Source organism: Suricata suricatta, chromosome 8 (assembly GCF_006229205.1).
Source record: "Suricata suricatta isolate VVHF042 chromosome 8, meerkat_22Aug2017_6uvM2_HiC, whole genome shotgun sequence".
Taxonomy (NCBI): domain Eukaryota; kingdom Metazoa; phylum Chordata; class Mammalia; order Carnivora; family Herpestidae; genus Suricata; species Suricata suricatta.
The window spans coordinates 3,674,252-3,698,991 of NC_043707.1; the positions used below are offsets into that span (position 1 = coordinate 3,674,252).

Genomic DNA, 24,740 nt, shown 5'->3' on the forward strand with positions numbered 1-24,740 from the left:
GGGTTTACACAGGATAGTGTCGCAATATGGTAGGAAGCTTGGTGGAGTACAGATCTCGAGGAGAACAGGAGCTGTCCACCAGCTGTAAGCTCCTGGAATGTTTCAGAGATGAGGTAATACTAGTGACGGTGGGAGTCACAAAGGATGGAGCGGACTGAGATTTCCTGAAAACAGCAGGGCCTGGTGGTTCATTGGGCTGGGCTGAAGGAGAGAGAGGGCAGGGAAAACTGATTAGTGAAACAGGGACCATAACACCTCCTGCAATAGGTACTGTTTTGATTAAAAGAGGCAAAACAGGTGCCTGCATGGCTCAGTCGGTTAAGCATCCAACTCTTGATCAGGTCGTGATCTCATGGGTCATGGGATCGAGCCCCGTGACAGGTTCCATGCTAATGGCACGGAGCCTGCTTGGGATTCTCTCCCCTGTCTCTGCCCCTCCCCGTTTGCGTGTGCATGCTCTTCTCTCAAGTAAATACATTTTGAAAAAATTTTAAGGGGCACGGGGGGGGCTCAGTGTGTTAAACGTCCGCCTTTGGCTCAGGTCATGATCTCACAGTTCGTGAGTCTGAGCTCTGTATTGGACTTTGTGCTGAGTACTCAGCACAAAAAAATGTTAAATTTATGTTTTTTATTTATTTTTGAGAGACAGAGAGAGACAATGTGAGCAGGGGAGGTTCAGAGAGAGAGGGAGATACAGAATCTGAAGTAGGCTCCAGGCTCTGAGCTGTCAGCATAGAGCCTGACACGGGGCTTGAACCCATGAACTGTGAGATCATGACCTGAGCCGAAGTTGGACACTCAACCAACTGAGCCACCCAGGTGCTCCTAAGATTCATTCAACAGCTGGGTCTTGGGTGCCTATCATGTGCAGGATGAAGCCGATAGGTCTCCGTCCTCACAACTCCCAGCCCCATAGGGAGACTGATCTGAAAAGAAATCATGTGATACATACAGAGTATACTGGGCAGTGAGTACATCAGACTTGGGAAATCAAGGAGGGCATCATGCAGGAGGCAACTTTTAGCTCATGTGATGGTTAGTTTCAAGTGTCAACTTAACTGAGGGGCGCCTGGGGGGCTCAGTCGGTTAAGCATCCAACTTCGGCTCAGGTCATGATTTCACAGTTGGTGAGTTAGAGCCCCACGTTGGGCTCTGTGCTGACAGCTTAGAGCCTGGACCCTGCTTCCAATTCTGTATCTCCCTCTCTCTTTGCCGCTCCCCTGCTCACATTCTGTCTCTCTCAAAAATAAACATTAAAAAAAATTTTTAAGTGTCAACCTGACTGGGCAGAGGGATGGCCAGATTGCTGGCAAAACATTACATCTGGGTGCATCTGTGAGAATGTCTCTGGAAGAGATTGGCATTGATTCAGTAGACTGAGTAAAGAGGATCGGCCTCCCCAATTTTGGGTGGGCATCATCCCACCTGCTGAGGGCTCTAAAAGAACCAAAAGGCAGAGGAAGAATGGATTTCCTCCCCCTCTGTGAGCCCACAGAAGTCTTCTCCCCATGCTGGTCTGCCAGGGCAGGGCAGAGGCAGGCAGGAGGAGGAGCACAGAGTTTGGGGACGAGAGTTGAAGATGGGGAATTTGTAAGTGTTTATGATGCAGGGCCTGACCCTGTGCCAGGAAGGAGGGTTGGCAGTGACAGCAGAGCCTAATTTGGAATGTGCCTCTGGTTCTGGGGCCGAAGGTGCCGGTTGTCCAAGGCACAAGCTCCCGGGTCTTCAGGACTCCTGATGGCCTTGGGTCTCACACCATTATTTGAAAAAGAACCATACTTTTATTGGAGGACAGCTCAAAGAAGTCATTTACAAAACGCCTTTTGTTTTCAAAGCACAGCCATTCATAAAAAGCGATGTCCACCTTTAATACAAGCTCTCCCACACAGGTGCGTGTTGGGGGCTGCCGGGTGCCCCACCCCTGCCCCGTGCTCAGTAGTCCTCGTCATTTTCAGAGTTGTCGTGGGCCCGCCTGCACGCCTTCGAGGGCCGGGGGGTGGCAGGCGGACCTGGGGGGGTGGGAGCCAAGTTCACCCAGCCGGGCCCGCGAGGCAGCACGTGGCTCTCGTTGAGTCTGCAGACTCGGTAGTTCTCGTAGTGGACGTTGTGGGTGATGTCCTTCAGGTCCTGGAGGTGGGAGCTAGGGGGCGGGCGGCGGTTCAGCCCCGGCGGGCCCACAGCGCCCCCCGCCCCCCGGGGCCCCTGCACCTCACCGGATGAGCAGGTCTCTCAGCAGAGCAAACTCACAGTGCGCCATGTTCTCCACTGCAAGACAGACACGGAGCACCGGCTCTGTTCCACCTGCCCTGCCCTCAGTGAGCACCGAGTAAGCGCCCACTATATGCTCTGTACCCGATATCCACCGCAGCAGCCTTTCCCTCCACATTTCTCACGGTCTTATCTTACCTCCCATTCATTCATTCATTCATTCACTCATTCATTCACTGCTGTGCCTGAGCGCCCGCGCCCCCCCACCCGCACCTGGTATAGACGGCTCCTCCCAATACTTGAATCCATGAATCCACTCATTGTTTATTATTGCCCACTTAATAACTACTACATTCTGTTATGTACATGATGCCACATATACTATATTCTTTTAGAAATTATGTTGGTAAATGGGGGGTGCAGGCCCTGGCTGCTCCCCCTTCACTCCCCAGGCTCCCCCAGGCAGTGGGGCCTTCCCCCTCTCCCTCAGGTAGCTTACTCCTGCCCCACCTTCTCCCACCTGTCACTGTCTCATCCGCTCTCTGGGGACAGGAGCCTTGTCAGTCCTGCTTTCAGTATATTCCCTGAGGAAGCTCATAGAGTAGGCCTGGCACATAGTAGGCCCACGACAAATTCTGGTGAGTGCATAGTGTCTTCTGGGTGGCAAGCATTGTGCAAAGCGGTGGCCTGTCCTGTCCAACCAACCTCCCTGTACAGATGTGCAGAAAGGCAACTGGCCATGCATGAGGTTGATGCCCATTTTACTGTGAGGAAACTGAGGCCCAGAGAGTCGGATAACTTGCCTGAAGCCTCCCAGCTGCAAAGAGGGACTTGGTCTCCAGGTCTGTCCGCTTCCGGGCTGTGGGCTTGCCCACTCTGGGCCCTGCGATGGGTGCTGTGGGTGCCAGAGGCAGTAGGGTGTACCCGGATTTTCAGCCCGCCCTCACCTGCGCTCTCTGCAGAGTCACTGACCTTCAACGATGCCCCACTTGGTCTTCCGGCCCAGGACACACTTCCCGTTCACTAGGTGCTCTTGGTCGGCCCCAACCACCGCAAAGGGGATCCGGTCCTGCGGGAGAAGAGGAGACAAAAGGGTTGGCCCTGCCTGGGAGGTGGGGAGAGAAGCCACGGAGGCAGCGTGGGGAGGCACACTGTCCTTTGTGGGGAGGCACTGGTAGAAGGAGCACAGAGATCTGAAGTCCAAAGGCGCGGGGCACTGGCCGGCTCATTCGGTGGAGCCTGTGACTCTGGATCTCACAGTTGTGAGGTGAAGCCCCACAGAGATTACTTAAAAATAAAATCTTTCAAAAAATAAGAGGCTGATCAATGCTCCAGTTTCCTCATCTGTAAAATGTGAGTCAGAAGAGCACACACAACAGGGCTTTGTGAATGTTCGGGAAGGTTACTCAGAGCCACATTAATAATAAAATTTTGCTGATGTTCCATCCTTTATCTGGGAAACAGGTAAGACATTACCTGCAGTCACCTTCATCGGTCATCATGAGGGTTAAATGACCTCATTTTGTGACCCTGGGGGTTGGCAACCTGTGGTGCAGGGGCCAGATCGGGCCCCGCCTGTGTTCTCACGTGTAGTCTGTTGGCACACGGCCCCGTGCATTTGTGCTCTCTTGGCGGGGTTGCGTTCCTGCTGCAAGAGCAGAGTTGAGTGACTGCACAGAGACTGCGTGGCCCACGAGGCCTCACATACTTACCATCACGTGGCCCTTCACGAAGGTGTGCTGAGCCCTGCTGAAAATTCTGGTGCTCACGGCCAGAAGTGGAGACTCAAATTCCTAAACTCCAAAGTGCTATCTAGGGATTCGCTTCTATTTCCAAGAGTTAATTTGCGATGAGGAATAGTAGCAATGGTGGCAATAATAATTACCTGTTCCACACTTACTATGCGCCAGGCTGGAGCAAACCCTCAATAAATGTTAGGCATGTGGATGATTTACTTTGATGTTGAGTTAGTGCATTCTCTGTGTGCGTTCAGTTCTGTCCTAGCTGCAGCCACTCTGCTGCCTTCTCAGGCCCCAGGACAGAAAGAAGCTGGTGAAGGTCAAGGCTCTTTAAACATTTCACAGGAAATCCTGTTTATTGCGCCCATAGGGAGGGGAAAGAGGGAATGGTGGAGACATTGGGTCCCAGATGGGAAGCAGGGACTCCATGTCCAGATGTGCAGTTTGTTGACTGCACAAAGGCAACTGGTCATGACTCTGGGGGGCTGAGAAGTCACACACAGGCCCTGTCTGTGAAGGAAGAGTGGCTTTCTTCTGACTCAGCAACAGGACCACTGCACAGGCTAACACGGCCCCCGAGGGAGGGAGTCACGGCCTGGGGTCAATGCATGATGAGGCCCTGTCCTCACCCGAGTCCTTTGCAGGATCCAGACAGACTGACATTGGACAAACCACAGGGACAGCAAGGTAGAGACTTGGAGCTGGAATTCAGTTGATTAGGAGAAAAAGAAGAGTTGAACTATTTCCTTCTTTCATCCTTTTTTGAAACAGCTTTACTGAGATATAATTCATGGACCATAAAACTAACCTTTTGAAAGAGACAGCTCACCGATGGTGCAGCCATCAACACAGTCTAATTCCAGGGCATTTTCGCTGCCCCAGAATGACACCCCACACCCATCAGCAGTCATGCCCCACGGGTCCTGACCCCCAGGCCCTGGCAATCATGATCTACTTTCGGTCTCTGTAGGATTTGTCTATAGTGGACGTTTTGTATCGTGGAATCACGTAATATCTGTCTTCTTGTGTCTGGCTTCTCTTACGGAGCTTCATCTTTTCTTTTCTTTTTAAATGTTTATTTTTGAGAGTGAGTAAGGAAGGGCAGAGAGAGAGGGAGACACAGAATCCAAAGCAGGCTCCAGGCTCTGAGCTGTCAGTACAGAGCCTGATTCAGGGCTCGAACTCACGAACTGTGAGATCATGACGCGAGCCGAAGGCAGACGCTTAACCAAATGAGCCCCCCAGACTCCCCTGAGCCTCATGTGTTCAAGGTTGTTCCGTGCTGTAGCAGGTGTCAGTGCCACATCCACCCCTTTTTATGCCTGGAGGATATTCCATTGTGTGGATGGACCATGTATGTTTACCCATTCATAAGTCAATAGACAATTTGGATTATTTCACTCCTTGGCGATTACAAATATGTCTGCCATGATCATCTGTGTACATGTTTTTATGTGAACATAGGTTTTCATTTCTCTCGGGAGCGGGCTTGCTCCCAAGAACCATGGTAACTTAGCATTTAACTTTTTGAGGAACTGACAGATTATTTTCCAAAGTGGGTGCACCGCCAGCAACGTTGAGCTGCAAGTTCAACTTCCCCGCATCTTCACCAACACTTGGGATAGTGTGTCATTTTCCAAAGGGCCATCCCAGTGGATGTGAACGCTACCTCATGGTTTTGCTTTGTGTTTCCCTGATGACTGGTGACATTGAACCAACATCTTCTCATGGGCTCATTGGCCTTTTGTCCAAAATCTTTGAGGGAATGGCTATCCAAAACCTTTGCCCATTTCTAAGTTGGGTTATTTATCGTTTACTGTTGATTTGTCAGAGTTCTTTATATGTTTAGGATACAAGTCCCGTATCAGAGATACCATTTGCAAGCTTTTATTTTCCTCCCGTTTCTGCAGGTTGTTGATGTTTGAGTTTGTGTATGTCTGGAGATTCACACCTGCTAGAAGTATGTGAACTTTCTCTGAGCTACAGAGAGAAATGAATCTTCAGACGGGAAGAGTGAGTGGAGAGCAAATGGCCCAGCCTGAGTCACACCAGCCTGCCCCCCGCCCCCACCCCATGGCCTCCTACCCGGATCTTGCTGTTGAGGATCCTGTCATTGATGTCCTCGTCAAGGCTCTTCTGAGGGTACACCTCGATGCAGTGAGTCCTCAGGTTTTGCTGGATCTGGGGACACAGGTGACCTCATCTCATCCTGTGTGCTTTGCTCCTCCTTGCCCCCACCGATCCCATCACCCTGGGCGCCCAGGTCACCCTGCGCCTGAAGGCCTCTCGCTCCTCAAGGGTCAGGCTGTCGGCCCGGGCAATGACAGGCACCACGTTCACAGTCCGGCACAGCCGCTGTAGGAACTCAATGTCCAGAGGCCTCAGGCTGCTCAGGCAGGGCAGCAACGGTGGAGGCGGTGGGAGGGTATAAGGGAGGGGGTGCCGGCCCAGGCCGGGGTCTCCTCCTCCTTCTCCTGTCCGCCCCAGGTTGGGGGGCCCTCCCCCAGCCGGCTCAGCCACTCACCAGTGCCCAGTGGGCGGCACGAAGTACACACAGCAGTGCACCCGGGTGTCCGGGATGTGGCGCTGGCGGGTGATAAGGATTTCCTCCTGCAGGTACCGCTCATACTGCTCATTGATGTAGCCCAGGATGGGGTCCCAGCTGGGGCGGCGGACGGACCCCACTCAGAGCGGCCCCTGGGAGCCCTGCCCCGTCTCCCCAGGCCCTCTGGGTGGTCTCCTCTTAGGAAGACCAATCGCCCCAGTTGGCCAGGACACAGAACCTTTGGTCCCGTACAATCGGAGGCCCGTGGTTACCTGAGCACCTTCCCCCCATACCCCTGAATCATCAGAGAGACCCCTGCCATTCTCAAGCTGAGGCCTCAGTTTCCTCGTTTGTAAAACGGGGACAGTAAAAGCACCTACTTTGCTGGAGTGTGGTATCAAACGAGATGAATCACCACAGCCTGGCTCCAACTACCGTGGACACTTGCCCCATTGCCACAAGGATCTCCCGAGTCTTCTCCCTGGATCCCTTCCCCTGCGGGGCTATTGTCAACACAGGAGCCAGAAAGATGCCCTCACCCTTTTAAAAACAGGACTCAGAGCACACCCCTTTTCTGCTCAGCCTGCCAGCAGGGGCACAGACAAGCCTAAGTCCTTCCACTGCCCCTCCGGGCCCTACTCCATCCCACTGCTGCTTTCTGCTTGCCCTCTCCTCTTCTCTCCCTACCATGCGCAGGCCTCCATGAACAAGCCATCCTGCCCACCGCAGGGCCTTTGCACTTGCCACCACCTACCTTGAACACTCTTCCCCTCCATGTCCAAGGCTCATTTTCTCATATCCTGGAAGTCTGTCCAAGTGTCACCTAATCCAGGAGGTCTTTCATAATCACTCTGCTTAAAATTGCAATTGGCCAAAACTCCCTATGGTTTTCACTCTCAGAAATGTCCTGCTTGGATAATCGAGTTTAGGCTCACCCTATGTACAACTGATTTACTGTGTTCATTGCCCAGTGCCCCCCACAACAATGTCAATTTCACGTAGGCAAAGACGTTCATCTGTTTTGTTCACTGCCATATCCCCGTGTCTAGAACAGAGCTGCCACAAAGTAAGGGCTCAGTGAGGCGCTGTGTGCGGGGCGGGCCTCGCGCGAGCCCAGCAGTCCCGCACAGCTCTGCGCCTTGAAGGGCCTGTGCTTCGTTCAGTGTTCTGTGGCGGAGGCTTTAACAATTCTTGATACTTTTTGAACAAGAGGGCCCACATTTTCATGTCACTGGGTCCCACAAATCATGCATCCAGTCCCGATTGTGTGTGCGTGTGCGTGTGCGTGTGTGCGCACGTTACCAACCACTATTGCAGGCTTTGGCTCTCACTGAGAGCCTAGAACAACTCTGCAAGGTGAGTGTCATCACTCTGAAGTTATAAAGAAGGAAACTGAGGCTCAGAGAGCTTCCCCGACCAGTCCCGGGTTACATAACTGGAAAGTGGTCTAACTCCGTGGTCCTGGCTCTGTAGTGTGGGCTTCTAACTTCTGCTACATCATAACCTTGACCAAGCACCTACCGTGTGCCAGGCAGCAAGCCCTGACCTTTATGTACTCAACTCCAATCTTAGAGGGATGGTTGCATACACCCATTATACAAATGAATAAACTGAGGCTGAAAGATGCCACAGCCAGGTTGTTTCAAGGCTGGGATGTTTCCCAGGGGCTGGCAGGGCAGGGGCAACCAGTGCTGGGCCCCCACTCCCCAGGACCCACCATTTGTCATTGTTGATCTGGTCTCCGAAGCCAGGCGTGTCCGTCACCGTCAGCTTCAGCTTCACACCCTTCTCCTCGATGACTGTGGGGGGAGAGCGGAGTGGGGAGAGATGGGCTTGGGTGGGGTAGGGCAGGGTAGAGTGGGGTGGGTGGGGTGGGGGACAACTCACCATGGGTCACTGATTTCAGCTGCAGCGTCTGGGGTGTGGACATCCCTAGGCCCGGCAAGGTGCGCTTCCACACCTTGGACTTGAAAAGGGTGTTCACCATCGTGGACTTGCCCAGCCCGCTCTGCCCTAAGGGTAACCAGAGGACAGCCACAGTGATGAACATTTTAGGCAGTGCCTCTCAGGCTGTTAAACAGTTTTAGAAAGTGAGCTGTTTTCTAAGCATAACATAAACACAGAAAAGTGGGTACTATGCCAGTGTTTCCCCTCAAGGTTCACCCCCCCCCCGTTTTTATCGAGGCAAATCCATACAATAAAAAAATTAACCATTAACCATTTAAAGTGAACAATTCAGGGGCATTTAGTACCTTCTCAGTGCTGTGCACCCACCAACCCTGTCTAGCTCCTAATAGAAAGAAATCCACAGGCCCAAAATGGCCTCACTTAGGCCAAGTCTTCACACTGGTGCTTAGTACCTAACTTAACTGCAGTGCCACCCTCACCCAGAAACGTAACCTAAAGTGGCCCGTCAGGGATTTTCTGGTCAGCACCAGTGAGGTCATGTCACATGGGCCCTCACTATCCCCCAAAGGAAGGTGACATCATCCACCTAAGACCCCCTGCCTGTTCTAAGGCAAAGCAACCCTTTCCTTTTGCTAATGACTTCCTTGCTCATCCCCTCCCTCCTGTAGAAACCTTCCATTCTGCGCAGCTCCTTGGAGCTCACCTCTTACCTGCTGACCAGGTGCTGCCCGATTCATGAATCTTGTCATAAAGCCAATTAGATCTCCAAATGCACTTGGTTGAACTTTGTTTTTTAACCCTCGGAAGACACGCTCATTGGCCCCCAAAGAAACCTCGCACTCATTAGCAATCCCTCCCCATTCTCCCTCCACCATCATCTCTGGCAACTGCTAACCTGCTTTTTGTGTCTCTGTAGATTTGCCTACTCGGGACATTTCACAGAAATTGAATCAGGCATGGGGCGCCTGGGTGGCTCAGCTGGTTAAGCATCTGACTTCAGCTCCAGTCATGATCTCGCGTTGTGTGAGTTCAAGCCCCGTGTTGGGCTCTGTGCTGACAGAGTGGAGCTTGCAGACTGCTTCAGATTGCCTCTCCCCTGGCCATGGTCTCTCTCTCTCTCTCAAAAATGAGTATGCATTAAAACATTTTTTTTAAGAAAAGGAATCATGCAATATTTGTCCTTTCATGTCTGGCTGCTTCCACTAAGCAGAATGTTTTCAAGGTTCATCCAAGTCCTACCACGTGTCAGTCCTCCATTCTTTTTCATGGCTGAATAATGTCCCATTGTATGGGTAGATCACATAGTGTTTATCCATTTGTGCTGATGGGCAGTTCAAACCATTCTACAAATTAAACGGCCCATGAATACAGCACCAGGGATGGCACATATAGTTCCCCACGAGCCCAATCACTCCCATCTCAGCAACTCTTAACCCAGCCCTCCAGGGACAGACACTCTCTGGACCTCTGTCAGCAGGGAGCGCTCTGCCCACCCTTGACTTAGGGAAGATCACAGCATAGGGTCTCTCCTGTCTGGCTTCTTTTTCTTGACACTACTTGCTGAGATTGATCCAAACTGTGTGTCGTGTAGACGGTCCATTTTCCCTGCTGAGGGGGCTTCGCTAACTCGGTGGATCACATCTTGCAGGAGGGAGCACCCTACGTCACAGTGCAGGACACGCCTTTTTGTGTTTAACTGAAATCGTCCGAAGGGCTGTGCTCTCCAATATGGGAGCTCCTGCCATGGGTGACATGGCTCCTGCCAGGGGTGACATGAAAAATCTGAACTGAGATGTGCCATCAGTGGAAAATACAAACCTGATTTTGCAGACTTGGTGTGCCAAAAAGAATGTAAAACTTCTTTAAAAAAATTTTTTTAATTTACTTTGAGAAATAGAGTGCATACAAGTGGGGGAGGGCAGAGAGAAAGAGAGACAATTCCAAGCAGGCTCTGAGCTGTCAGCACAGAACTTGATTTGGGACTTGAACTCACAAACCGTGAGATCATGACCTGAGCTGAGATCAAGAGTCAGACACTTAATCGCCTGTGCCATGGAGGCACCCCAGGAATGCAAAAGTTCTCCTGGATAATGTTTATGTGTTGATTACATGTCGTTCAAGATAGTATTTTGAAGTGTACTTAGTTAAGTAACATAAATGGTTAAAATGAATGTTTCCTGGGGCGCCTGGATGGCTCAGTCGGTTGAGCAACCAGCTTTGGCTCAGATCACGGTCTCGTAGTTTGTGGGTTCGGGACCGCGTCTAGCTCTGCTGACAGCTCAGAGCCTGGAGCTTGCTTCAGATTCTGTGTCTCCTTCTCTCTCTGCCGCTACCCTGTTCGTGCTCTATCTCTGTCTCTCAATCATAAATAAATGTAAAAAAAAATTATAAAATTAATGTTGCTGTTTCTCTTCCCTTTTTTAAAGGTGGCTACTGGGGATTTTTTAAATGACGTCATATGGCTCACCTTATACTTCTACTGGACAGCCCTGCGTTGGCATAACGCCCTTGACTGGTGCTGCACACTCTGACATTTCACATTCTGCTGTATTTTTTTAACATTTATTTATTTTTGAGTCAGAGACAGGCAGACAGTGAGTAGGGGAGGGGCAGAGAGAGAAAGACACAGAATCTGAAGCAGACTCCAGACTCTGAGCTGTCAGCACAGAGCCCGATGCAGGGCTCGAACCCACGAACCGGAAGATCATGACTTGAGCTGAAGTCGGACGCTTAACCAACAGATCCACCCAGGTGTCCCTATTCTGCTGTATTTATTTTGTTAAAAGTGTAGTTCTGACTTACAAAATCAATTTTGAATATATCAAAATGCAATTCCACAGACCTCCTGAATGCCAGGCACTGTGCTAAGCCTAGTGAGGAAACTGAGGCAGAGAGGGATCAAGGATTGTGCTCAAGGCCACACATCAGTAGGTGTTAAGGGCCAGGATCAGGATCTAGGTCTGCGTGTTCACCACTTCCAGCCATGGGCTCCCCTTTTTACTGCTCTCTTTGGGTTTGGCTGGGGCCTCACGGGTGATTTTGTCTTTTAAAGCCTCAGTGTTTCCAGATTTTTCAACTATGACACCTGGTGAAGGACTATTGCCAGACCCACTGTTGAGACTGAGGCTCAGAGAGGTGAAGAAACTGCCCACGCCTGCAAGGTTGCATCCTCTGGTCTGTCCTCCTGTGAGCCCCCTGCCCCTCACTCACCCACCACCATGATGTTGAACTCAAACCCCATCTTCATGGCCTTGATCTTCAGTTGGTCCAGCACGGCCTCAATGCCCACGTAACCAAGCATCTCGCAGGGTGGGGTCTTGGGGCTGGAGGGTCTTGATGAGCAGGGGGAGGGGGACCGCCTCAGGGGGTCCATGGGGCCAAAGGTGCAGTAATGTCTGTCATCCGGGTGGGTGGGGAGAAGGGGGTTATTGGGGCTCCAGAGGGGGACCCTCCAGAGTTCTCATTTCTGGACCCCGGCTCCTGAGCTCTGCTGCCAGAGCTCACATTACAGCTCACATCTCTGCACTCCCACACATTATAGGCTTTGATCTCCCCATCCCCCACATCTCCAGGGCCCAAGGGCTTTGTGCCTGAAGTCCCCACCCTGAGAGGCACCAGTGTTCCTCCCCCACCCAAGTTTCCTCCCTACCCCCACCCATGGCCTAGGCCTTGCTCAGGTGCTCCCCCCAGAAGACTGTGGCCAGCCTGGCAAAGCCCGAGGTCTGGACCCCTGGGGACAGAGAGAAAGAGAGAAGCAGCTTTGTGAGGCACCTGATGGCCCTGGGTCTCTGAGGGAGCTTCAGGGGGCTGCCCTGTTCTAGCCGACCTGGGGTGTGTGTGGTGAGGGGGAGGGGACAGGGTGACAGTTAACTGAAGAGTCTGAGCTCCACCCTGTTCCCCTGACTTCAGGGGGAGGGGCAGGGGCGGGCCCCCTCTGGGCAGGGCAGGGTGCTGAGGGGAGGGGCAAGTAAGCTCTGCCAGTGCCCTTTTGGAATGCGACCCTAAATCCTTACAATGACCCTGGCCTGGTGCTACAGACTGGAACCGGGGCCTCTGGGCAGCTCCCTTGCCTGAGGTCACCTAACTGGGCTAAATGGGCTTCAGCCAGTCCCTCTGACTTCCAAACTCATGACTCTGCCAGCAAAAGCAAACCCGTGACCGTAGCCAGAAAGCGGAACATCCATATTTTCTTCGGACTGTCCACCTTGGGGGCCAAGTGTTTTCAGTCGCTGGCATTGAACAATCCAAAGATTGTTTAGGAAATATTTACCCCACACTTGGTCCGCGCATAACATTGTTCTGGGGGCCCCAGGACGGTAGCTTGTCTAATACTCATCCCAGCTGTCAAGTTAGCGCTGTTACCCCCTCCAGTCTGTGGAGAGTCTGAACCAGCAAGGTCGCCTCGTAAGGAAGGGGCGGGGAGGGATCTGAGACCGCGTGCTCACCCTGTGCTGCTTTTCTTGTTCACGGGAACATCTAGATTTCCAGGGTGTCTTAGAGACTGTAAGCCCTGGCAGTTATGAGGGCGGATGAGCTGCCCTCTGTAGCTGGGCCATGCGTTCTCCAGTTTGCCACAGTCCTCACCCCTCCCCGATGTGTCTCTGACACGATGTTTCTTATAGAAATCCAGCTGACTCGGTTCTTTCTCACCTGTCTCCTGGCACATGAGCAGTCCTCCGTCTCAGGTGATGGTGAACATTTCCCCTGAGAGGCCAGATAGTAAAGAGTTATTTTGAGCTTTGTGGGTCATAGTATCTCTAGTATAATACGACTCTCCAGGCCTGCTGTTGCAGGGTAGAGAGAAGCAGCTTTGTGCAGGGTGCAGACAGGAGAAGAGTGTGGCTGCGTGCAGGTCAAACTCTTTACAGAAGCAGGAGGTAGTGACCCTGCTTTGCCCACTGGAACTCACCAAGTCTGCCCCAATCCACTCAGCTCAACTGTCCTGAGCCCCAACTAGCCTTCTGTCCCTCTCTGCCCTTCTGTCCCTTGGGCTTCCCTACCTTCTACACATCTCACGACAGACCTTAAACTTCACCTTCAAGGTTTGAGGCTGGGGGTGGGGCTGGGTGGAATCTGCCCTGGAACGCGGTCAAGCTACAAGTCCTCAGCTCTCCAGGGATACGGGAGGCTGGCCTCCTCGTCAGAGCGAATGGGCACGTTGTACACGGATGACCAAGCAGTCCTGGTGGCCTGTGGACTGTAGTTAAGCAGGAGATTCAGCCTCTGTTAATGTCCCCTAAGGTGATGAGCCTCTCTCTGCGGCAGTCATATGTGAGTGACAGGAGGATTCTGAACAACTGGGGAGTTAAAAAAAAAAAAGGTCCGCCTCAGTTGGTGGCCACCAGGACTGCAAGTGTCATGACCGCGCTTGCAGAAAGCAGTGGTCACTTGCAAGGCGCTCTTGGCCGTGTTGACTGGGAAAAACCCAGGGTGAAGTGATCTGAGCAGTGCGAAGATAGCAGATGAGTCCCAGTGTGTACAAAGAACAGAAGACTGAAGAGAATTACACCCACACGTTGGGTGAGTAATACACGGCCATTTAGTTCCATTCAATCTAACCGGGGATGCTATTTATAAACCCATTTTACAGAAGAGGAAACTGAGGCAGAGAAGGTCAAGGATTGCGCCCCAAGGCCGCACACTGGTGGGTGTTATGGGCCTGGGAGCAGATCTGACTCTGGGCGGGTCTGACCTACCTGAAGTGCGCCTGCCATGGCCTCCCATCATTCCTCTGCTCGGCTCTGCGGCTCTAACGGTGGTTTTTGTCTTTTTTTTTTTTTTTAAGTTCATCTATTTATCTTAAGAGAGAGAGAGAACGAGTGTGGGAGGGGCGGAGAGAGAGGAAGAGAGAGTTGGATCCCACAAACCGAGAGATCGTGACCTGAGCCGAAACCAGGAGTTGGACGCTTAACTGATTGAGCCCCCCCGGGGGCCCCCTAGAAGACCTCACTTTCATAAAAAAAAAAAAAAAAAAGACAAGGTATCCGGAGTCTGGACAGGTAGGCTGAGGGTCAGTGGAGAGCCGAGGGGACAGAGGGCCTCTTGCCCACCCGGCCAACAAATGGTAGGGGGACTGGGGCCACAGCTGTAGACCCCATCTGCCCCCTTTTTTTTAAATTGAGGTAGAAAGGAGCACCTGGGTGTCTCAGTTAGTTGAGCATCCAACTCTTGACTTCGGTTCAGGTCATGATCTCCCAGTTTTGGGAGCCTGAGCCCTGTGTTGGCTCCTCACCGACTGCAGAGTCTGCTTGGGATTCTCTCTCTCTCTCTCTCTCTCTCTGTCCTATCCCTTCTTGTGTGCTCTCTCTCTCTCAAAATAAATAAAGGTAAAAAAGTTTTTTTAAAACATAATGAAATTATGGTAAAGGGATAATTGGCTGGCTCAGTCGGTAGAGCATGTGACTTGGTCTTGGGGCTGTGAGTCAACGTGAGTCACATTGGCATAGAGCCTATTAAAAAAAATATAAACATATAGACAAATAAATACATAAATTTTAGGTAAAACTTGCATAAAGTTAATCTGCCCAAAATTAACCATTATCCATTCTAAAGAGAACGGATAAGTGGCAGATCCAAATTCAGTAACCCACAATGTTGCAAAACCACCACCTCATCCTGTTCCAAGACACGTTCATCACCCCAAAGGAAATCCCATCACCATTCAGCACTCACTCCCCTTCTCCCCCTCCAGCCCCTGGCAACCACTAACTACTTCCTGTCCCCATGGATTTGTCTGTTGTGGACATTTTACAGAAACAGATCTACATTAAAAACACACACACACACACAGTACACACACAAGAAACCTTTCTACACACCGTGTGGTCTCTTGCGTCTGGTCTCCTTCACTGAGCTTCACGTTTTGGAGGTTCATCCACATTGTAGCAGGTGTCACTGCTTCCTTCTTTTGTGCAGCTGGAGGACATCCCAGTGAATGCACAGCACAGGGTGACACCACACGGTGGTGGTCATCCATTCATCGGTTGACAGGTGCTCGGGCTGTTTCCACCTTTTGGCTCTTGTGATTGGTGCTGCTGTGAACAGCTGTGTTCAAGTCTTCGAGAACTTGTTTTCTATTTTCTTGGGTCTATCTCCTGGGAGCGGAATTGCTGGGTCATGTGCTATCACCATGTGTAACTAAAAAAAATATTTATTTATTTTTGAGAAAGAGAGAGAGAGCAAGCTCACAATAGGGGGAGGGGCAGAGACTGAGGGACACAGAGAATCCTAAGCAGGATCCATGCTGTCAGCACAGAGTCCGACATGGGGCTCAAATTCATGAACCATGAGATCATGACCCAAGCCGAAATCAAGAGTCAGATGCTCAACCGACTGAGCCACGCCCGGCGCCCCGCCATGCATGTTTTTGAGGAACTACCTGTTTTCCACAGTGGCTGCGTCCCCCTCCTTTCCTCCTGCAGTGACACTCCGGTTGTTTTAAAACTCCCCTGCCCTGCAGGAATCTGAGATCTGGAATAGGACAGAGGGATGCGAGGGTGGAAGAGGGGACCCAGGGCAGGGGACCCTCTAATATGGAGTCTGAATGCCTGGGTCCCAGTTCTGGCTCCTCTGTTCACTCTGCGTCCTAATCCCTGGACCTTCGAGTGACTACGTTACCTTCCTCAGCAAAAGGGACTTTGCAGATGTGACTGAGGATTTTGATGGTGAGATTATCCTGTGGAGCGATGTAATCACAGGGGTCTTGGTACTAGAGAGGTCAGGAGGGCCAGGGTCAGAGAAGACATGAGGCTGGAGGCAGAGACTGGCATGGACGATGGGGTGTGGTGGCCACTAGAAGGCTAGAAAAGGCAAGGGATGGATTGTCCCCTAGAGCCTTCAGAAGGCTGACTGTTCTAGACACTTAACTCCAGAACTGTGAGACAATAAGCTCGTATTTTTTGAAGCCACTAAGTGTGTGGTCATACGTCACAGCCACGACAGGGAAGACGTACCTTAGCTGTGTGACTTGAGCTGACTGCTAAGCTTCCCAAGGCCATACCTTTCATATCTGTGAGTGAAAGAACAGTGATGGCCCGTTGAGGCTTGCACTGAGGACAAATCAGGTAATGCACAGAGAGTGTTAGGTGCGGAGCCTAACATTAGCTGACGTGTTCTCCCCTGCTAGACCACAAGCAGCACAAGAATGAAGAAATTGTTGGTTTACTTGGTTTACAGCCAACTGCAAGTGCTGCGCAGTGTCTGGCCCCTGGTGGGCCTGGACACGTCTGCGCTGAAAGAAGAGAGAGTGAGAGCTGCCTTTCTGGTGGGGGTTGGGACCCAGGACCCAAGTTCCAGGGGAAGAGGTCGTGAGAGAGAGAGAGAGAGAGAGAGAGAGAGAGAGAGAGGATAACCATCTTCTTGTAAGGATTATCCTGAGGATTAGAACAGAGAAGACAAGGCCCCCAGTATGGTGCCGGGCCATCTGCCCAGGGGAGGGTGGAATGGAAACCACTTTTCCCTTCCCCTCCCTCTCCGTCTCTCTTCACTCAAGTCAACAGAGGCCCTGTGCATACTGTGTTCTAGGCTGCCTGTCTGATCTCTTTGAGAAAACAGTGAAAAATCTCCGAATGAGGAGGCGTACAGGCCTGTGGCTACCTCCCTGGGTCCTGCAGCACCTGCTCCTGTTGGGAGGCTGTAAGCACACCCGTCAGGGCACAGGCCCGGCCCTCTGGAGCCTGGCCACCCCTAGGAAGGGTGGCGCTGGTTGCCAAGGTGCCAAGGCCTCAGGTGGCAGCTATCTCGGATCCGGAAGCAGGAAGTAGTCTGCATTCTCAGGACCCGGTACTTGCCTGCTTGGGGTAGTTTGAGGCTGGTGGGGGTCTGGGCGAGGGGCTGCTGGGGGAGCGGGGAGGGGACCGGGCAGGGGTTGGGGGTGCTGGTGTGGGAGGGGGCAGGGGCTGGGCTCTGGGAGGTCTGGCTGGGTTCTGAGGCAGCCCCCTGGGGGGGCCGGGGCAGGCAGGTGGTACCCAGAAGTCTGGAGCTGAGATGGCCTTGCCGGAAGACCTGGAGAAAGAGCTGGAGGCCACAGCCCAGGAAGTGCTGGGGAAACTGAGGAGCCATCAGCTCTTCCAGTCTGGGTGGGACACTGCTGCCTTCATCATCTTCCTCATCTTCCTTGGTGAGTGTGGCCTTGGCTTCTGCCCCCACCCCCTGGCCTCTCAACCCTGCCAAGGCTGTGGCGAGGGCCCTCCTTGGACGCCTGTCCCGCCGGTCCTGCCCCCAGGCACCGTGCTGCTGCTGCTGCTGCTTGTTTGCATCCACTGTTGCTGCTCCGGCTGCTGCAGCCACCGCACCTCCAGATCCCGGAAGGTGAGCCCCCAGCAGGTGAGCCCCCGGCCTCCTGGGCTGGGCAGGCGTGAGGAGGGGCGGCCTCCTGGAAGGGCACTGGGCCTCCTGTGGGAAGGGGGCAGGCAGGGGACACACGACTGAAGCCCAGCTGATTCCCTGTGCCTCTCTTGCAGGAACACCGCAGGGGCGTGGATAACTTGGGCCTGGAGCCTTAACAAGGGGCGCCCACCAGCCACCCTCCCCGTGCGTCCTGCTGGGAAGCAGTAACAATGCCTCCTTTGCCCAGAGCCTGAGTCTGGAATGTGTTCTGAGTCTCCTGTTAAGGGGTGGGCAGTGTGGGAACTCACTGCTTTATCCAGATGCCCACCTGGTCCCTCACAGCTGTCAGCCGGCACGGCTGTCACCAGACCCTAAGTAACTTGCTCCGGGTCCCCAGCAACTGCCCATGGGAGAGGAAGCTGGGGTGCACCTCAGGGACCCCAACCTCCAGGCAGAACCCTTGTTCCCACTCCCCTAAGCACCTTGGCAGCCTACTGGACCCCCTTAAAGGTGGCATGGGGAGGCCAGAGGCTCAGTCACTGGGTACCCCACTCCAGTCCTGACTATCCGGGATCCTCAGTCTGGTCCTCACTCAGACAGACAGACAGACAGACATTCCAGGTAAAGTCAGATGAGCTTTATTTCCCAGACGCCTCGTCAGGGATGCTGAGCAACACATTCTAGGGCACCACACCTTGCGGCTTCCGTTGGCTCTCTTAATTCACAGCTTAGGGCCGCCACCCACCCTTCACCCTCCGTGGAGGGGAGGTGTGTGTGGCCACCGGCCACCCTTCATACCCTTCACCAGTTGGGGCAGCTCAGAAGGCAGGCAAAGGAGGCGGAAGGAGAGCCCTGGGCTTGGCCCCACCCAGAGTCCAAAGGTTCCTACCCATAGGGAGGGAAGGAGGGTTTGGAATGTGGGCCACATCTCAGCTCTGCCTTCCTCACCGCCCCCCTTCACAAAATGAAAAGCAAACTGCTGTCCCCTCCTGTCAGTGGTTCCAGTGTTCATTTCCATCTGTGCAAATATGAAGGGCAGGATGGGGTTAAGAGGAAAATAAACAGCCCGCGCTGCCCAGCTTGGGCCGACACTCCTGGGGGGACAGGTGCGGGGGACAAGGGCCACATCCCCGGCGGACAGGCTCCTGGGGGTTCCGTTCAGAAAGACCTGTAGCTCCAGTAGCTGGAGAACACGGAGATCTGGGGGACAGAAGTGGGGGGACATGGTGAGTGCTGCAGCTGGGGGCCTCCCTGCTCTACCCTGTGACCCAGGTGAGACTTCAGTGTCATCCAAGGACAATTTGTCAGGGAGAGGGTACTGTTGATTGGCAATGCTGTGCCCCAGCTGCTGGCTGTGTGTGGAGGGTACAGTGGAGATTTGGGGGTGCTTTGGAGGTACGACAAGAGCCCTTGGAATCCCCCTAAAGGAAAAGGCTTAGCAGCCTGCCACCCAGCTGGCCTATCTGTCTGCGAGGGAGTCCAGGCCGACCCCACAGCCCCACGCCCCACCTTATCCTTGAGCTGCTGGCAGAGCTGCAGGGAGACAGTGAAGAAGACCAGGGCATCGTTGAGCCATGGGACCACACACTCCACCTTGTGCACGTGGCTCACCTCCAGACGCTGGGAGCCCCACTCGCTGTGGGGAGAGGGCAGGGTCCCTGGGGGTGGTGCTGACCAGCCTAACCCTCCAGCCCCCAAGGTGCAGAGGGTTGGGGTGGGCAGGCCGCTTCAGGCACCACTTACAACATGGCCCCAGGGCTGTGGAGCACGGCGCCTCCAGCTGGGCGGAAGTTCTAGGCAAGAAGAGGACCAGACCCAGTCAGCCGTGGAGGCTGCCAGACCCTGGAGGGCGGGGGGGGGCGGGGGAGGGGTGACCCTCACCTTGGTGGAGGCTGCCAGGCCCTGGGGGGCGGGGGGGGGGTGACCCTCACCTTGGTGGAGCTGGGCTGCAGGGCGTGCAGCTGGTACACGGTGAGGCAGAGCTTGTTGAGGTTGATGTAGACGTTGACCAGCAGGTCGGAGGGCAGGGCAGGGGCAAACATCCGCTGGGGAGGAGGACCAGGCAAGCAGGTAGGATGAGGGTCATGCAGGCTCAGCACTCACAGAACCACCTGGGGGACCCCATTCCCCAAGCCGTGGAGTGGGGTTTCTAGACTCTTCCGAGGTGTCCTGGGTAGCTTTCTGCACCAGGCTAGCGAAGCATGTACCCAGACTAGGGGCATTTGGGAGATGCAGGATGGAAGCCAAAGACCTTATCCCAGAAAACTGTGCATAGACAGAGAACTTGGACAACAGTTTGGGGTTTCCAGGACCCCTGCACACGCGGATCCCTCCCAGAGGCAAGCTGGGCTCCTCAGCGGGGATTCCCTCTCCTGGAGCAGGGGCCGGACCGAGGCACTGACCGTGAGGCCACTGGCAGCAATCTCAGGCAGAGTAAGGGTAGCCGGGGTGGTGAGCCGGTTGCGGGCTCTGGTCAGCTGCAGCATCACCGCGTCCATCAGCTGTGGGGAAGGGGCCAGTCAGAGCTGCTGCGAGGGCAGCCCCCACCCTCCCGCATCAGCGCGTGACAGTCATGGGAGCTCCCTGCTCCTGCCCTGGGTGCTGGCGGTCTCAAGGCCTGAACCCCTGCTGTGTGGGGTTAAAGATGCAGGTACCGGGGTTCCAGCTGTGGGTAGGGGCAGGACGTGTGCACTGTTGACCACCTGTCCAGCAGGTTCTATTGCGTGGGAACTGGGGTGCCGGTCCAGTGGGGAATGGAAGATGGGAGATCCTGAGAGTCAGTCCAGGGGCATGAGGCTTTGTGGGTGGGGGTGCAGGCAATGAAGGAGCTGAGGAGAAGCTTGTGTGGGTGCAGGGAGCCAGGGAGGGTGGAGGCAGGGCTAAGTACAGGTCTTCACCTGCGGCACCAGCCCCATTTTCACAGGCGAGGAAGGAGAAGCTCCAAAGTGCTAAGGTCACATAGCCAATCAACAGTGGGACCACGTGGGACTCTTCCTTTGCCACGACTAAAACTCTGGCTTGGACTCCTCGGAGCCCCAACTTCCACTGCTTCCAGCCATTGCCATGGGCATGGGGGTGACCTGGCTCCCAGAAAGGCCAATTTTGGGTGGAGGCATGGGGACCGCATCCCTATCCCCAGGGCCACAGTTCTGGGAGGGGCCTTGGTCCATCTAGTTCTAAGTTTTCACATGAGGACCCACAGGTCCAAAGAGGGAAGGTGAATCGCCCGAAGACACACAGCACATCAGGGAAGGAGCTTAAGCATGAGCTCAGCTGGTCCCTGCGAACGGTGTGAATTCCCTTTGCTAATTATACGGGCTCCTCTACTGTTTGTCCTACGACTAGTAGCAGCTACTATTTCCTAAGCGTCTGCCAGGGGCTACTTTACGTGCAACATCTCAACTGGGAGTCACTACAGAGAGTACCCTCTCTACAGGTGAGGCTACTGAGGCAAAGAATGGCTGAGAAAGTGATCTGAGGTTGCACAGCTCACAGTGGAGGCCCTGGAATCAGAATCCCGATCTGAGTCTGGAACCTGGGACGTGAATCATTTGACTGTAGCTGGAAGGACATGTGTACACTGAGAGGCGATGGACGGTCCATCAGCTGTGTCTGAGGATGTGGGGGGGAGGTGTCTGAGGATGTGGAGGGGAGAACTCTCCAGGAGCCGGGTCAGGGCCAGGGGTGTGGATCCAGACTCTCCTGTCCCTTCTGGCCGCTCACCTTGAGGACCTCTGCTCCCGTCCTGAACTGGTAGCTTTCATCCCGGTTCGCAAGGAGGTAGATGGCTTGGCTTACATGGTTCCTGGCATCCTGGATCTGAAAACAGTGCCCATCGAGAGGTCAGCGGGTTGAGCCTCAGGAGGAAGAGATGCCAACTTCATCTCTCGGTGGGCGGTTCCCGCCCCAGCCTGCATGCTGAGGGGCCCATTCTCCTCGGAGGGGTGGGGCGGGAACTGCCTGCCTGACCTCTCCCCACCAGCTGCAAGCTCCGTGCCCTCTGAACGCCAGGCCCTGACTGGGTGTTGGGCACATGGCAAGCCTGCCATCACACAGCGATCGCAGAGTAAAGGCACAAGATTAAAAGAGACGGACTTGCATAAGGAAACAGGGTGACTCTGGAGGATGGGGGAGGGGGAGCCTCTTCTGATGCATGGATGTCAAAGGAGGCATCAGAGAAGTGACTCTTGGGCATCACCCAAGTGACAAGAAAAGCAGGGAGAGAGGACTCCGGCAGAGAGCTGAGCATGGGCAAAGGCCCTGAGGTGGAGACCAGTGTCCAGTGAGAGGGGAAGAGGCTAGGATCATCTAATCACACAGAGCTGGTAGGGAGCATGGACTTTGTCTCCAGGACCCGCCCCCTGCCCCCCAGGCTCTGGGAAGGGGAGTTCCTGGCTCACGAGGACCCCTGTGGTTCCTGCTGGGCCCAGGAGCCCACAGATAGGTTTTCCACCTCCCTCAAGGCCAGGCTTGGGAGCCCCGGCACTGCCTGCCCCAGCTCTGCTACTAGGAAACACCCTTCCAGGCTTGCTGCAGCCTCGGATGGAGGCATGGCCTGCGTGCGCTCAGGCCTCCCCTGCCTGCCCTGTGGCCTCAGCCCTGGCAGGGGAAGGGCCCGCTACCTGCTGCAGCTTCCACTGCTTGTCCTCCCGGAAGGCGAAATGCAGCAGCTGGTTGTTCCGGGGTATCTTCAGGTTCACGTCCTGATGGGCAAGGGTGGATAAACGGAAGGACGACACCCGCCTGCTTTTGGACACTCTGAGCCCTTGAGCAGGGGGGCAGAGACAGGGTGTGTGTGGTGGCTCGGGCCCCGGTCATTCCACAGGGCCAAAGGTCTCCCGGCACCTTGGCCGTTTGGGGTGTGAACAGGGAGGTCAGGAAACAGGAACTCAGGCCCAAGAGGAACAACAAAGAAATGAAAGGGAAAACAGAAAGGGGAAGGTGGGCCTCAGCCAGGAGGAGCTGTGACTGTGGGCAAAAAAGGAACATGGGTACAGGCCGCTGGACTCAACACCCACCCACTACTGGAGGAGAGGCACCTTCCCCCACATCTTGGTGCCTGGCACCAACGGAGCTCAGACGTTGGCTGATTCCACTTTGAATTGGGGCCAGCTTAATCCAGCCATTACCCACGCTTCACTGGGCCCAGACTCAGGGCCGGGCCGTGTGCAAACATTCCCCTTCCGGCACCTCTCACTGAAGTCACACCAATTCCACAAGGAGGCTACTGGGGGGTGGGGGGGGGGTGTATTTTACAAATGAGAAAACTGAGGCCCAGAGAGGTCAAGGATCCTGTCCAGGGTCACACAGCCAACTGGTGGCGGAGCTTAGCAGGAGGCCCCTACACTCCTCCCTACTGGATCCTCCAGCAGCAGAGGAAGGGGAGAGGGGCTGTGGGGACTCACCGCCTGGCTCAGCGCGTCCCCTTGCAGAGTCAGCACGCCTTTCACCTGGTCTGTGCTGCAACACGTGGGGGTCAGAAAGGTGCCTGTAGCTGCCCTCTCCCACCACCTCGCCCTCCCAGCAGCTTGCCCCTGGCCGTCCCCAGGATGGCCCACTGGGCCTCGGCTGTGCAGCCTCTCCTAGAGGGCATCCCAGGTGTCCCCCTCATAAGCAGCTCATCACCCTCGTTTCTGCTCAGCCTTGGCTCACCTACAGCTGCCAAGGATGAAGTTCTCCTGCCTGGCAGGACCCTCCGTGCCGGTGCCAGAGCAGGGCAGGGTGAAGCGGAGAGAGGCCTCCTGGAGGGGCAGAGGGGAGTGGGGAGTGGGGTAAGTTCTTCCAATCCAGTTCAACGGTCCTTTCAGAAGCCCCTTTCCTAGGTTGCTGAGGGGAGGGTCAAAGTGGGCTGGTCTCACTGGAGCACCCTATCTAAGCCTCCAGGGCACCTTTCCATTTCTCAGGCCTTTCCGTTCCCACCTGGGTTTCAGGTCCTACCAGAGTAACCACTCTGTTCCTTCCACATTCTCCAGGCGCCTGCCTCAAGACCAACTCCAGAATATAGAACAGAGAGATGGCCTCTGGGCTTGGTTAAGATGCTCAGGTGGGGGCAGCAGAGTCAGAAAATGATAGTAGTCATAACAACTCGCAATTCCCGCCCTACCAGGCAAAGCCTGGACATTTCTGTGAGTTGACCTAGCTTCACAATAGCCCTGTGAAGCCCAGTCTTCTTTTCGAGAAAGGGAGGCCCCCAGAAGTTGAGTATGATGCTGGAGACCTTTGAGGCCACAGCTTCAACCGAAGCCTACCTAGACCGGATCCCCTTACCCGGGGGCTCATTCCAGGCCCACCGCACTGCGCTCACACAGCTGCTTGTGATTAAGTGGGCAATCATGCGCTGGTACCCGATTGGACTCCAAGTCCACCGAGGCAGGCCTGGTCTGCACACCGCTCGTCGCGTCCACAGCAGGCGCGCAGGAGGCAGGCGCGTCGGGCCGGGAATGAGCCGCGGCAGGGTCGGCCCGCCAGGCACCTTACCTTGAGGATGTCTTGCAGCTGCCTGAGCACGGCGTGCACCTCGTCGTGCAGCAGCCAGCGGAACTCCTCCTCCTGCGGGCACAGGCCGACTGTCAGCCTCCCGGGCCCACCGCCCCCGGCTCCGCCCTGCCCTACCCGCGTGCCTCACCAGCACCGCTCGCTCCGCCGCCGTCGCTGCCATCGCGGTCGCCATCGCCGCCGCTCTCCGCCCAGCGACCGTCCCGCGCTCGCCGTTCGCTAGAGGCTCGGTGCACCAGCCTTCAGTGAGCTCGCAGCGCCCGGGCCCACCCCTGCTGCCGATTGGCTGCACGCGCGTCCGTCCCGCCCCCGACCGGCCGAGCGGCGCTCCGAATAGAGGCCGGCGGCTGCGCGAACCCACCTGCTCCAGCTCTCCGGAGCGGCAGCCGGCCCCAACCGCGGCACTGTGAGCTCGGGCGCCGCGTCCACCGCCGCTCTGGCGCCGGAGGGGTACGGCCGTTTGTCCCGCCCCTCTCCAGCCCTGATAGGGCGCCCTGCTCCGCTTGCACAAATTGATT

At 54.9% G+C, this 24,740-nt stretch overlaps 3 protein-coding genes across 11 annotated transcripts; 1 reads left to right on the top strand and 2 right to left on the bottom strand.

Annotated features, from left to right (window-relative positions):
• Positions 1-1,761: 1,761 nt before the first annotated feature.
• On the bottom strand, positions 1,762-13,106 carry SEPTIN12 (septin 12). 5 transcript variants are annotated; one of them, XM_029947314.1, is made up of 11 exons: positions 12,172-12,270; positions 11,611-11,795; positions 8,380-8,505; positions 8,210-8,291; positions 6,472-6,609; positions 6,216-6,333; positions 6,033-6,128; positions 3,181-3,277; positions 3,012-3,091; positions 2,214-2,265; positions 2,048-2,140 (listed from the first exon to the last, which is right to left on the bottom strand). In XM_029947314.1, exons 2-10 carry the CDS (start codon positions 11,771-11,773, stop codon positions 2,230-2,232), a joined length of 936 nt encoding a protein of 311 aa, XP_029803174.1. In that variant the 5' UTR covers positions 11,774-11,795; positions 12,172-12,270; the 3' UTR covers positions 2,048-2,140; positions 2,214-2,229. The 5 variants fall into 5 exon arrangements, with proteins under 5 accessions (XP_029803171.1, XP_029803170.1, XP_029803172.1 ...); XM_029947313.1 differs by having other exon boundaries at positions 3,012-3,103; XM_029947311.1 differs by lacking the exons at positions 3,012-3,091; positions 12,172-12,270 and adding an exon at positions 13,051-13,106 and having other exon boundaries at positions 1,762-2,140.
• Positions 12,895-18,722, top strand: SMIM22 (small integral membrane protein 22). 5 transcript variants are annotated; one of them, XM_029947319.1, is made up of 5 exons: positions 12,895-13,920; positions 16,924-17,198; positions 17,356-17,518; positions 17,624-17,724; positions 17,862-18,722. In XM_029947319.1, the coding sequence occupies exons 3-5, from the start codon at positions 17,386-17,388 to the stop codon at positions 17,901-17,903; spliced, it is 276 nt and encodes a 91-aa protein (XP_029803179.1). In that variant the 5' UTR covers positions 12,895-13,920; positions 16,924-17,198; positions 17,356-17,385; the 3' UTR covers positions 17,904-18,722. The 5 variants fall into 5 exon arrangements, with proteins under 5 accessions (XP_029803179.1, XP_029803180.1, XP_029803178.1 ...); XM_029947320.1 differs by having other exon boundaries at positions 17,360-17,518; XM_029947318.1 differs by having other exon boundaries at positions 16,924-17,181; positions 17,360-17,518.
• Positions 18,350-24,565, bottom strand: ROGDI (rogdi atypical leucine zipper). The gene is made up of 11 exons (XM_029947315.1): positions 24,353-24,565; positions 24,205-24,276; positions 23,380-23,468; positions 23,133-23,187; positions 22,350-22,430; positions 21,451-21,546; positions 20,130-20,228; positions 19,659-19,772; positions 19,471-19,520; positions 19,237-19,363; positions 18,350-18,927 (listed from the first exon to the last, which is right to left on the bottom strand). The coding sequence occupies exons 1-11, from the start codon at positions 24,395-24,397 to the stop codon at positions 18,886-18,888; spliced, it is 870 nt and encodes a 289-aa protein (XP_029803175.1). The 5' UTR covers positions 24,398-24,565; the 3' UTR covers positions 18,350-18,885.
• Between the last annotated feature and the right edge of the window lie 175 nt (positions 24,566-24,740).

Bases quoted from the DNA above. Each gene is read 5' to 3' on its own strand.
- SEPTIN12 (XM_029947311.1), bottom strand. From the start codon at position 11,773: ATGGACCCCCTGAGGCGGTCCCCCTCCCCCTGCTCATCAAGACCCTCC. The intron at 6,610-8,209 runs GTGGGTCCTGGG...CCGCCGCCCCAG, and splicing joins CAGATCAACAATGACAAATG to CTGGGACCCCATCCTGGGCT. The intron at 6,334-6,471 runs GTGAGTGGCTGA...CTGCCTGAGCAG, and splicing joins GTGCCGCCCACTGGGCACTG to CCTGAGGCCTCTGGACATTG.
- SMIM22 (XM_029947319.1), top strand. From the start codon at position 17,386: ATGGCCTTGCCGGAAGACCTGGAGAAAGAGCTGGAGGCCACAGCCCAG. The intron at 17,519-17,623 runs GTGAGTGTGGCC...TCCTGCCCCCAG, and splicing joins CATCTTCCTCATCTTCCTTG to GCACCGTGCTGCTGCTGCTG. The intron at 17,725-17,861 runs GTGAGCCCCCGG...CCTCTCTTGCAG, and splicing joins GGAAGGTGAGCCCCCAGCAG to GAACACCGCAGGGGCGTGGA.
- ROGDI (XM_029947315.1), bottom strand. From the start codon at position 24,397: ATGGCGACCGCGATGGCAGCGACGGCGGCGGAGCGAGCGGTGCTG. The intron at 23,188-23,379 runs GTGAGCCAAGGC...CACGTGTTGCAG, and splicing joins TTCATCCTTGGCAGCTGTAG to CACAGACCAGGTGAAAGGCG. The intron at 19,773-20,129 runs GTCAGTGCCTCG...CCTCCTCCCCAG, and splicing joins TTGCTGCCAGTGGCCTCACG to CGGATGTTTGCCCCTGCCCT.